The 13,199-nt window shown below is 35.6% G+C and overlaps 1 protein-coding gene across 1 annotated transcript in view; it reads right to left on the bottom strand.

Annotated features, from left to right (window-relative positions):
* Nucleotides 1–13,199, bottom strand: part of LOC105814274 (chromosome unknown open reading frame, human C15orf41) — a 218,334-nt gene that overhangs the window by 118,032 nt on the left and 87,103 nt on the right. Inside the window, exons 6-7 of the mRNA XM_012649182.1 lie at nucleotides 4,292–4,371; nucleotides 3,887–3,936 (exon numbers count right to left, since the gene is read on the bottom strand). Of these exons, the coding sequence (XP_012504636.1) occupies nucleotides 3,887–3,936; nucleotides 4,292–4,371 (130 nt within the window). The remainder of the gene's footprint in view (nucleotides 1–3,886; nucleotides 3,937–4,291; nucleotides 4,372–13,199) is intronic.

Here is a 13,199-nt window from a genome sequence, read left to right as displayed (position 1 = left end):
ATCTGGAAGAGAGACATCTTAGTAGAGAACTTCAGATTTGGGTGTGGGTACAGAGGCTGTTTCAAAAGACTTTTTTTCATGTTTGTGCACATGTACACATATTATATATATGTACATAAACAGATACACACATGAACATATAAATTTTTTAAGGGCTTACTATGTGGAAGGCACTATGTTAAGTGTTTTACGTACGTTATTTTATCCTCATAATTATCATAATCCTTATTTTATAGATGAGGAAACTGAGGCTTAGAAAGGAACTTGCACAAGGCCATAACAGTTGATGTGTGGCAAAGCAGAGAACGAGATCTCTGCTAATTCTATTTATAACTTCCATACAGCTTCTCAAAAAGTATTAAAATTATATAATACGTGAAAATAGCTAATATCTCTTAAATATCACATATGAAGGCTTCTTGCTAAACACTTTAAGATATTATCTTATTTAATATTCACAACCACATGAGGAAATACTATCACTAGTCCCATTTTTACAGTTAAGGAAACTAAGGTTCAGGAAGGCTGAGGAACTTGCAGAAGGCCCCCCGGCTGGTAAATAATGAAATCAGGAGTGGGACTTAGACGTCTGGTCTATTTTCCCAGAGATGAGACTGTATATACAGAGTCTGAAAAGGAGTATTATCCTATTCTGATACTTTAATTTGGCCAAAAGCACTTGGTAATAATTATCTGAATATTATTTTCATTCTCCATTTCACTGATAATGTTAACCTGGTCACTTCACTCCTTGGCTTATCAAAAACTCTGATTCTGATCATGTACTGTAAGGGTTCAACTTAAATAAAACTTATATATTACTTGTTAAAAAAATTCCTAGATAATTATCCTGTCCTTTATCCACACATACAAGTGAGTATAGTTTCAATCTTACAATTCAAGAGATGTGGCCATTTATATCCACCAGCAAAACAAGTCCTGTGTCATCATTACTGTCTTTTCCTCCTCTTGCCCCCCACCCGCCCCAATGCATGTGGCGGTGCTTATTTCATTTCTAATTGGAAACAAAATAAAGGAAACAAGTTTTTAAATCACAAAATTTCACACAGTTTCAGAGTCCATTGAAGACATTTGATGAATAACTCTCAATGGTCTCTCATTACTAGGGGCATCCCACATTTTAGAACTAAATTATTTACTTCTATTCCACATAAATGTACTCTCATCTTTATTGTTGTAAATTATTTACATCTAAAATGTTGAATCATGAAACTGAGGTTACTGATGGTACAGAAATGAAACCCACAGCATTTGAAGCTTCCTGCATCATTATCTTTCCTTGCTTCACTGTTTATGACTTTGTCTAATAGCTGTGTCCTGGAGTCACACTTTGGAAAGTTGAGGTGGCCGTTTTCTCACATTTTCTCTTGGTGAATATGAGCTGTGGTAGGATAGGTGTGGGTAGACATAGCTTGTAGGAAAAAATACAATAGACGCCAAAAGAAAGAGAAAGCACAATGACAATGTATACACTGTTTGCTAACTGTGCTTTTTGAGGTGTCTTAATAGTAAATGACCAATTTATTTTATTCTACTTACACAAATGTCTGCATGTAACATTTTCATAATGGAGTAAAAATATTTTTGCACCTATTCTATTCACCAAATATGTGTATTCTTTTTTACAAAATGATGTAATTTACTGAGAGTAAGCAGTATAAATATTACCAGATTATCAGAACAACACACAAACAGCATTTTCACTCACATGAAAACCAATAATTTTAATTCAGTGTGGAATAAAATAATTCCTGTTGATCAGACTAGGAAACATCTATGAAGTGTATTTACATTATATGAAACTGTTACTACCTTCAATACAAAGATGAAACCAGTATCTCTATAAACTTCCCAGCCTGTTTTATTTTGCATGATAAAAGCAATCAATAATTTGAAATTTTGGAAGGATACACTTCTTGATTATGCTTGTTTGATATAAACATATACAGAATGCAAGGTCCAGAAAATAAAGCTTACAAAAACAGTAATTTTACTGGCAATAGACATAATGGAACCATAAAAATTATAATCCAGTCAGTAAATATAATTTATAGACATACATCATTATCTTTATCAACTGAAATCATGTACTACCTTAAATTCTACTGGCAATAACACAGCCAAAAAAGGAAAGTGAATGATGGCAAAAATGTAAGGAAAATACTCCAAACAGAATTTATAATGCTCTATAAGCAGAAACACACTTAGACTTTGTCTATAATAATACCTATTATTGATGTATGGCAGTGACCATGGGCAAAACTTGTAAATAACCTCACAAGCCATTTTCTTCGCCAGCAATACAGCAATCTAGTTTCCCGTAAGCATCTCAACTATTACTGAAAAATAGCCTCCTGGCATTTACAAAGCAGTTGACTTCATACTTTAGTCCATGCATATATAATTAGATAGTTATATTTAAAATCAATATGCAATCCTTCAAAAGACATTATGCTTTTAAAACTTTAACTTTAAATTGATTTTTAACTATTTTATGTGCTTTAAAATTAACATGTAATTCAACCCCAGATACTCTGAGACAGTGTTAGTTGTTATATGAATGTGCTAAACTTTATCAGTGAGGCAACATGAGGTTGGCACTCTGACAACTTCTAACACTATCATTAATTTTACACTGAAAATAGGATAGCTTCACTTTGGTTTACTAAAAAAGCAAGCTTGTGCCAATACTGTGTTTCTGTTAATTTAAGTGAGACTGGAGGCATAGACTTGGAGAATAAATATATACAGGACTATATCTTAGGTATTGAATATTCTTGCAAGAAGGCTCTGTTAAAAGATTATTTATCAAAGGTTAACTTTATTTATGAAAGAGTGATTTTTCTTATCAAAAATTTTATTGACTCTAAACCTTTGTGAGACAAGGTGGAATGTAAATACATACACCCACACAGTCTTCTTTGACTAGCAAGAATGTCTAGCAAAAACCCTCCTGACTGGTAATCACTGAGTTACAACTGGTCACGGTGCCATCCATGCTAGTAAAACCTACACTAGGAAGGGCCTGTTTATATTATTAAGAGGTGTAGATTCATGGACTCAGGAAATATTTTCATAAAAAAGTCACTAATTATTTAACATTTAAACAGCATTTTTAGCAAAGGATTATCAAAATTCTCACTGTTGCGACAACCCTACTAAATTTATTGATTAATAGCACCCTACTTCATAAAATTTTTACTGTCTACCCAATCCTGTTTTGAGAAGTAAACATTAACTCTTTAGTTATCTCAATGTCTTTAAGCAAAAATGACTGGACATCTGTTTTCACAGCCTTAAATTCAGTCCAGAGGGAAAAATTACCTTGATTTCTCTAAAAATGTTTATTGGGAATCCAAATGACAGCTCAGATGTAATCAGCTTTTAAGCGACAAGAATCTACCGCCCTTTAAAATGTGATGATGGTCTCTGGCGGTATTTTAATCATATCATCCCTTTACTCTAGGCTCAAAATTTACTCTAGTAAAGTCAACTGAATTTGGCTCATTTTAAATGAAAATTGTTATATTTTTACAAATGTTCACTGGAATTGTTAGATACGTTGCAAGACATTATGTTACCTGCCTAATGACTCTGCACCTTTAAACTCGTTGAAAACGAAGCAATTTGAAATAAGCACGTGAATGTGCAACTGCTGAACTGACATCTTCCTGTGGTCTATCTGATTTTTCTTAAGCTGTAGGAAAGAATGGTCTGTAGTGACCCTCCAGTTGATTGAATGTAAAATAGAAGAGTATGAAATGTGTTTTGTGAAGCAGAACTTTATGTCAGGTTAAAGCTAGACACATCTCCACTGAGTCTAAGCTCGTCAATTGTGCACCTAAAATTTTATGGGAAAGGATACTGCTTGATGCAGTCCACCAGTGGTCCATAACAGCAGTCATTCACAATGCACTGCAGACAAATAAGAGACAGGGTATGGGGTGGGGCGGCTACAAAAACTATTACAGTAAACAGTATACCCTAAAAGCAGTAATTACTTTCCTCCCCCACCCCCCAAAAAAGAAAGCTATCAAAAGGCTGTTCAGATTTAATCATAGAAAACAAAAATTGCATGCTTTTTATTCACTATAAAAGCAAGCTATTAAAAAGTGAAATGCTCTTCTCGCAAATATTGCATTGCCATTTATGGTGCACCCTGACCTCAGTGATAGTTTATGATGACAGTAATTAAATGAGGTTTAAAATCCTTTACTCTGCTAGGCAGATAACAGCATTGCCACTGAAAATAGACAGCTGTGATTAATACCTGATAGACCTGATTTGCTAGAACTCCATCTGGAATCTGAGAAGGGTCCCGCAGCATACTATTTATAACAGACTTGGAGGCTGTAGAAGAAAAGAGATGAACTGTTAGCAGATAATCAACCTACTTTTAATGCAACATGAGAAGTGACATATACCTTACATATACACAAAACCTGAAAATGAAAACACTACTGATACTAGTCCCTTTTTCCTTTTTTTAATCGAAGGGAAGCTTTTAATTAGACTATTTTGCCAAATTTATAAGCCACACTGCCAGATTTGACGATGACCTAATTTTCCAAGGTAAATTAACAAGTACAGACCTAAAGCATATGTCTATTTACAGAAAAGTTAGCTTTGGTAGAGACCACTTGGGGAAAAAAAAACAACATAAAAAAGGAAAATATTAACCTTTTGCAGGTCGGTATTTTATAACTAAGCATATATATATGGAGAGTTTAGCAAAAGCAGATCAGATTCAAAAACTTCAATGATGTCAATAAAAATAGCTTTCAGCCAGGAAAACATCTCCGAATTCTGAATCTTTGCAAAATAATTCTCAGCTGCCATAAAATGTTATGTCCATTTCACAGGTGAAAATAGTATGGAAAACTGACAATTGAGAGAATCTTAAAATAAGGAAAACATATATAGACATACACACTCACACACAAATTTTCCACCCAAAATATGCTTCATCAACTTGCAAATTAAGCTGAACCCCCAGGGAACTGCTACAGCACTAAAGGAGGCATCTAATGAAGGACATTGTATCAGGTGGCAACCTTTGAAAAGCAAGGTAGGGGACCCTCACCTTGCTGCTCACTAGGCATGTGGCAGCCAAGGTAGCCAGAATTCCTCTTAATGCCCAGGAGAAAGGCAGGTCTCCAGACTGAAGCTAAGTCAAGTGTTAGCTGGGAATCAATTTTTTCAAGTCCTCCAGTGGAATCATTTCCAAATATTAGCAAAATGGCCTATGGTCTTGTCCACACAAGCACAAACTAAAATGCATGTTAGATAATTTATCTAGTTAATAAAATGAACATGGACCTCAGATTCAAGTTCTGAGACAATTTTTGGTCTTTTTGGTTTTTTTTAGATTATGTTCTTCATCAAGTTCAGTACCATAAGAACAATGGCAGATATGACAAACGTTAGTAAATACTGTGGAAAGAAATAATAAAATTATATCTTATTCACTTAAGCATAGTATTGAGCCCACAAAGAGAAAATGAAGTACAATTATTTTAATTACTGCCTATTTTTAGTCACATAACTGCATGTTTATAGCAACATTTATGTACTTAATAGTGATTTGTAAACATGTGTTTGCACTGCACGTGGAGAGGACATATGGAATCCCAAAAAGAGCATCACTTCAGCTATCCTACCCAGTCCTATCTCTATGACTAGCTCCACAACTTGGGCAAGTTACGTAGCCTCCCAACTTCAATGTCTTCAATGTCAAAGTGATAATATTATTTGAGCTAACTACCTTAAAGGGTTCTTGTGTGAGTCTCTAGAGAAAACAGCTTTAACAGCATTTTGTTAAGTCTAAGTATTAGTAAAAACTAAATCAGACTTAAGCATTTACTTCAACAAACTTAGGTTGAATAATTATTTCTGAAAGAAACCACCACTGATAAGTGGTACAAATATTGGGAATATGAAGTTGTAAATCATCATCTTAATAAAAAAAATAGATTATTGCAGCAATAATATTAAATAGGTAATAATGTGCCCCGTCAACTCAACTTAGTTTTCCAACCTAATTCTAAGGCCTTGTCAGTTGGAGGAGACCAAAGCAGTTGTTCATACATTTGGCCACCTTCTCTGAGGGTACCCTCTCAGGTCTGCCACACAAGTCACCAGACGGTAATGGCAGACAAATTCTTTTATGTTGCCCATAATGCTAGCACAGTCTCAAGGAAATGGCATTACCTTTTCTGTATGTACCTGGTCACGGCTAAGATGTTATACTGCTAACTCTCATACCCATATGAGAAAACGATAATTAATATATAAATGGTCAGTTTGACCAAAAGTGCTATCCTATGAAAAATTACCTCATACCAAACTATATGCAAACTCATTGCTGAAATCATAAAACAAAGGCTTTTTTAAAAAAGAAAAGGGACAATAACTCTAGGACTTAAGAAAAGTAGGTCATTTATTTTGAGGGAAGAAAGGGAAATATTAAAAGAAAACAAACTGATGACATAATTTTCCTTAAAATATAAATTTTAGAACAATGCTCTTATCAGGATTAAGAATCACAGCCAATACACATTTTTAAAAAAAGAGTTTGAATATGTTTAATAGAACACTATTCAAATCAAAGAAAACTTGCCAGAGGAAGTCGGTTGCTTTAAATGGAATAGTAAAAACTATATATTGAGTCCACATTCATTTTAAACTCAACAGGTGTCTTTTCTTGCAACCTGCCATTTTTTAGAGTGGGAGAGAAAGCTTTCATGGGAAGTCACAGTCTCTGACGCTGACCCAGGATGTGCCTGCCATCCACACGTGGCTCTTTCCACTCAGGCTTCACAAAAGCATGTTGGTGTCTCACACCAAGCCAGAGAGTGTAAACCCACTTTTACACACATATTCGGAAGTGTAAGAACTGTCATCTCAAAACGATGAACAATAACATCAACTGGATAAGTAAAGGCAATTGGGCAATCATGGAATGGGTAGGGATAAGAGGCCCCAAAGAAGCCTGTGACTTTTATGGAAGCTGTTCCAAGGCCAGCTCTGGCCAACGTGCATCCAGCTTTTTTGATCACATATGGATAGGAGTCCTGTTCTCCTTAACCTTTGCTGGAGCCATTCATTCTTTTGATTTCACGGTTTACCCCGCCGCTGCTTCAATTGATGGGATTTCTAATTTCTACCAAGCATGTACAGAGCAAGAGTACATAAGTCACTTGGAGCTAGATTCACAAGAATAGGAGAGAACGGGTATCGGTTAAAGCATGCTACAGAAGACTGGCAATAGGTAATGCCTGGACTAAGGTGTAATGCCTAAGATTATGATCTTTTCATTGTGAAATATTTCTAACACAAAGAACTCAAGAACCTAATATAAGAAACATCCATGCACCAACCATCCTGATTTAACTTCTAAATCTGCAATAAATTTACTTCAAATAGTCTAATATTAATTTGTGTAAACTTTCTTTTTTATTTATTAGTCTTGCTAAAGATTGGTTTTACTATTATTTTCAAGAAACCAAATTTTGGCTTTGTCAATCCTCTCTATTGCCCCATTTCTTTTAATTTCATTTAATTTATCCTTTCTCATCATTATGTCCTGCTTTCTACTTTGATTTTGCTATATTATTCTTTTACTAACTTACTACCTTTATAAAATTCATTTTCAATCTTTTGTTTAAAAGTATACTTTTCAAGGCTATAATTTTTCCTCTAAATTCTTCTTTAGCTACATGCCAGTTTTACTGTCACTTATTTATACATATTTTTTAGTTTCCATTAGTATTTCATCTTTAATCTATAAATTATTTTTTGCTATTTCTAATTTTTGATGTTTATATTAATATGGGGTATTTGTTTTACTTTCTTTGTGTTTTTATATGTGATCAATTTCTGTAAATGTTTTATTTATCTTTAAAAAAAATCGAAGTTTCTATTTTTGAGGTACAAAGTTCAGGTATATCTTATAGGTAAAGATTTTTAATTGTATTATCCAAATCTTGTATATCCTTATTAATTTTTTCCAAACTAGACATGAAGTAATCTAAAGGATTACTAGGGAAGATGAAAAAAAAATAGATATGAAGTAATCATCTACTACTAATGTGGATCTGTCAGTTTCTCCTAATAATTTTGCCAATGCTTGCTTTCTATATTTGGAGGCTATACTGTTAGGTGCATGTACTCCTATTGCTATAATATATATATATAGACTTCTTGGTAATTATGTCTTTTGGTAATTAAGTCATGACTTTAATAAAGTTTTGTCTTAAATTTATGTTATCTAGCACTAATATTGCTGTGTCACTTTTCGATAAGATCTGCCTCATATACCTAGTGCTCCATTTCTTTACTTTGAATTTTATTGTGTCATGTCTTAGGTTTGACTCTCATAAATATTAATAGTATAGTATTCACTACTCTGTACCTAAGTGTGGTTATTTTTATTTAGCCTGCTTGAGATTAGCTATATTTCATGAACCTAAGAATATATGCCTTTAACCAATTTGAAAAATTCTGAGTCACATAGTGTTGACTTCCACTCTCCTCTGAAACTCTTATATTAGACATCTGTTAGAGGATCTTACTCTGTCCTCTCCATCTCCTATGCTTATAAAATGTTTAAATTTCTCCTCTCTTCATCCCTATGTTATATTAAAGGTGCTTTCTGCAGATTCACCCTAGAATTCACTAATTTTTTTTTTAATCTAATTCTTCCAATTTTCTTCTAATCTTTTTGTCTAATATAACAATTCACACATATAATGAGCTTTTCAATGACTATTATTTCATTTCTAAATTTTACTTTTTTCCAAATCTATCTGCTCTCTTTTATACTATTTTGTTCATTTATCTAGTCATAGTCTTCCTTTTTATTTATTCAGTTAATATATATATATAATTTTAAAATTTATTTTGTTTTTATACTTTGTCTTATAGATTTAATTTACAGTGTCTTCATTTCCTCATATCCAGTCCATGGTATGCTATTTCTCTCTCTGTCTCTTTCTGTCTGTCTCTCTATCTGCCTATCTTCCCCATGGTAGTTGGTTTCCTCCCTTGGTTTATAAATTTTTACTGAGAGCTTATTTTCAGCAAGAATTGTTTGACCTATACTGGGGAAGTAACCATGACAGTATAGTTTCATGTTTATTTTTGCAAAGACCAGTTTTATTGTTAATTTCTTAGTTTGGCCTTTCTGCAGTAAACATGAGTGTAAATTTGGACCCAAACTCACAAATAGTGCTGATCTGTTTCTAATTTCTCTTTCTTCTCCTAATACTCCACAACCCAAAACCATATACAGCAAGCAAGCTTCCTTGACATTTTCCTAGTCCTTTTTCACAGTTTGAGCTATAAGTGGAGGCTCAATTCCAGGTCCTGGTTGCACATCTTTCCCCCTGGGGAGTCCAAAACTGAAGCCAAGTCCCTCTCATGCCTATATCTAAAGCTAACAATCTCTGTTTACCACTCTGGATATATGTTCTCTCTCCACTTCTGACACTCAAAGATTTTATTTGTTTTGTTTGTACTTAGTTATGTACTTTAAAAGATTTGCTTACTTATTATCTATCATTTCTATTTCTTTGTCATAGAAAGACAGCTCATCAACAAAAGCTCATTCTGCTATGTTGTGGAAATTTTTAAAGATCCTTTAATATTAATAAGAAGTTCTGGGAAAAACTTGTTCCCTTTTTTTCTAATTTGTTAACTTCTTTGGAGTCAGAGTTATAAAAATATGTAAAGAAAAGGTCCTTCCAAGAAGTCAGAGTCCCAAACAATAGAAAGAAAGGTAGGTGACAGGGATAGCAAGAGCAGGCAGAACAGAATCACCTAAACCACCTCTAAAGACCTCACTACTGCATGGCCTCTGGCCAGGCCAGGGGAAAGGAAGAAGGGTCATTGGTGTCAACAAAATAAATTGTTTCCCTGATTCCTCCAAAGGCTGCCATCATGTCTCAGGTCAAAGCACTGTGCTAATCAGCAAGCTGGGAAAACAAGACGATTGTTTTCGTGGGTTTGAGAATCAGTTCTACTAGATTCTCAAATATAACCCTCCCCTTTTTTGGGGGGGCGGGGCTTTTAAACAACAATTTCTCAACATGCTCATTATTTGGCAATTTGCACTAGGCTTGGTGGAGAAAGTATGCTCTCTGTGTGGCCTCGACTGGGGTGGATCATCTGGGTGCTAAAGGACTCACTTTCATGACGACTCGCTCACATGTCTCGCACAGCCGTCTGTGGATGTGGCAGAAAGATATGCAGTGCAATACTTTCAGACAGAGTCAGTATGGAAAAGTGGTTACAAGCAGAGGCTAGAATCAGACAGACTTGGTTTGAGGGGTGGTTTTTCCATTTACTAGTCATGTTATCTCAACAAGTTAATGTTGATGACCCTCAGTCTCCTAGGCGGGAAAAGAGAGTAACATTGGTACTTACCTTGCAGAGCTGTTGTGAAGATGAAATAAAGTGACACACTGAAATACTTAACGCTGTTTCAGACTTGTGCTGTTATAGTTGTTACATACCATGCTTTGACTGGTCATAGTGCAGCCTGCCTTCTGCCTCTCAACACTACAGTACCAATAAGCATAGCATGACTTTCTATTGTCAAAAGGGTAAAAAAAGAGTCTTTATGAGATGTATATGAAGTTGGGGCCTATTCTTAATAAACTTACATTGTCGTAGTCTTGGAGAAACATCCAAAAGTGAATTTGTTCAATATGTAAGATTAGGCAATGCCAGATTGATTCTCCCATCTTACACAAGCCCTCCCATCTTGCATAATCCACTATCAAAACTGTTCTCACGCAAGAACTTGGTAGAGGTCCTTTCTACTTTTGTGTGTATAAGGTTGAGTTGTCACCGAAAGGAAGTTTGTAATTTAAACTTTGTCTATAACCACGTAAGAGAAGGATTTTCCCCCTAGCTAAAGGCACTTCAAGCACCAGCAATCAAGCAAGTAGAGACTTTCCCAAGAAGCACTGACATCACACTCATTTCTAACCTTGCTTTCCTTAGCATAACTTCTGATAAGTAGCCAACTACTGCTAGAAGGAACTGAGGCTAATAAGCAGGTGAATTATCAGTGCTCTTAAGACCACTGAAAGTCCTGCCCACTGCAAAGAATGTTTTTTGATTGGGTTATACTTGAACTAAAACAAAGAAGAACCATATATAGTTGAGATCCCTAATCTAAGACCCCAAATAGGTTTAGCAAGATAGATGAACCAGCATGAGCTGACTGCGTACCGGATGGCAGCAGCCAAGAGACAAGAAAGAATGAGTGAAGGAAGGACAGATATGGGGATAAACATGAGATGGGCTGTTTGGAAGAAAAGTTAATGTGCAGTCAGAACTGCAATGTTAGAACCTAGTTCTTTCCCCCACTGAAGAAAAACAGTCCCTGCAGTTGAATAGCTGGATGGATAAGGCAGCCACTGTTGGTAATACTCCTGAGGTATGCCAGTTTTGCCTCTTCATGTGGCTGCTCCAAGGGCTGAGTTCCAAGACAGCGAAAACCAAATACCAATAATATGTAATCTTTTCTTCCAATGCTGGTTTAAGGTCTTTGAACATCAAAGTCATGAGGGTCCTTTTCCATGACGGTTGACCTGCCATTGTCTTTCTTGGACAATTTCAATATTGCCAGCAACCTACAGAAGCCTACTTACCCCTACAGTTGGAACTATTCTTCAAAAATTCCAGGCACTAGCCCACTACCTCTCACACTATATAAGACTGAAATCTAAAGCAGTTTGAGCCCATTTGACAACCTGAGTAAGAAATATCATTTACCATTAGGGAATTCTACAGGGACAAATTCAACTATGCTCTCTAACTTTGTGGTCCCCAACCCCGAGGCCATGGACTGGGACCAGTCCGTGACCTGTTAGGAACTGGTCTGCATGACAGGAGGTGAGCAGTGGGCAAGTGAGCAAAGCTTCATCTCATTTACAGCCACTGCCCACCATTCACCATCTCCCCATTCCCCACCCCCATCTGTGGAAAAACTGTCCTCCATGAAACCGGTCCCTGGTGCCAAAATGGTTGGGGACCACTGCTCTAACTAGCACACAATCATTGAAGGAATAACTTAAACTAGAGTCATCAAATACAAAGTATTATGTAAGGACAAGAGGAAGATGTTTCCAAAACACAAGTATTCACATGATCAGAATCTTCTCTCAGGCAACTTGCAGCCTTATAGCTGTTATACACCATCAACCCTTATCCAACAAACATACATTCAACAAGTATTTATTACGCACCTGGCTAATGCCACAAACACACTTAATTCCTCTCCAACCCCCCAGCCCTCACATGCTCCAAAGCTGGAATGTTTTCTGGCATCTTTCCTTTGGCTAAAACTTCAAAGCCCAGTTCAGTTCTTACCTCTTCTGCTAAAGCCTTCCCTCATTTTTCCAACCCACTTGCCTTCCTCTCCTTCATATTGTGGAATGGAGAGAACTAGTATTTTCTCCCAATCATTTGGCACTTGATTAAATATTACTTTGTCATCAGATGACAAGAGGCTGACCAGGATGCTAAAATTTTAAACCACGCCACAATTTTTTAAAAAAATCTAAAGGGAAAAGGAATATTAACACAGTATAGAGGGAAAAAAAGGTGTTATACTTCCTCAATATTGTCTTTAAATATCTGGGAGCTTTTACATGGAGGAAGATTTAGGTTCATCGTGTGGTCGCCCTCAAGAAGATAAGAAAGAAATCTCACCAGTTTTTATTGGTTGTGAAGCTACAAGGTTTCAGATTTCAAGCTCAGCTTTATGTAGCCCTATATTTGGTCTACACAGATGTTTCTTAACCTTTTTTCCCATATGGCCCACCTCAGGAGACTTTTTAGAAATTTTTTTCTTAATTGCTCCCCCCATGAAATTTTAATGCCACAGATATGATGTATATATCTGCTTACGCAGTATCACCCTCTTTGAGAATGTGTGGTTCACATGGAGAATTGAGAAACTCTTGTGTCAGGGTATTTGGCAAGCTGCTTAAAAGCAGAAATATTTCTCTATTATTACTCCAAAGTTGCCCTGCACAAGATAGCTACTCAATAAATTGCTGAATCAATTAATTAATGAACAAACCGTCAAATGAAAGAGAAGCCTACTCAAAATCCAAGCCCTGTCTATATTCCCTACTATTATAGCAATTTTTAGGAAGCCAAAT

Source organism: Propithecus coquereli, unplaced genomic scaffold (assembly GCF_000956105.1).
Source record: "Propithecus coquereli isolate 6110/MARCELLA unplaced genomic scaffold, Pcoq_1.0 Scaffold3, whole genome shotgun sequence".
Lineage (NCBI taxonomy): Eukaryota > Metazoa > Chordata > Mammalia > Primates > Indriidae > Propithecus > Propithecus coquereli.
This window is presented reverse-complemented; position numbering and strand designations above follow the sequence as displayed.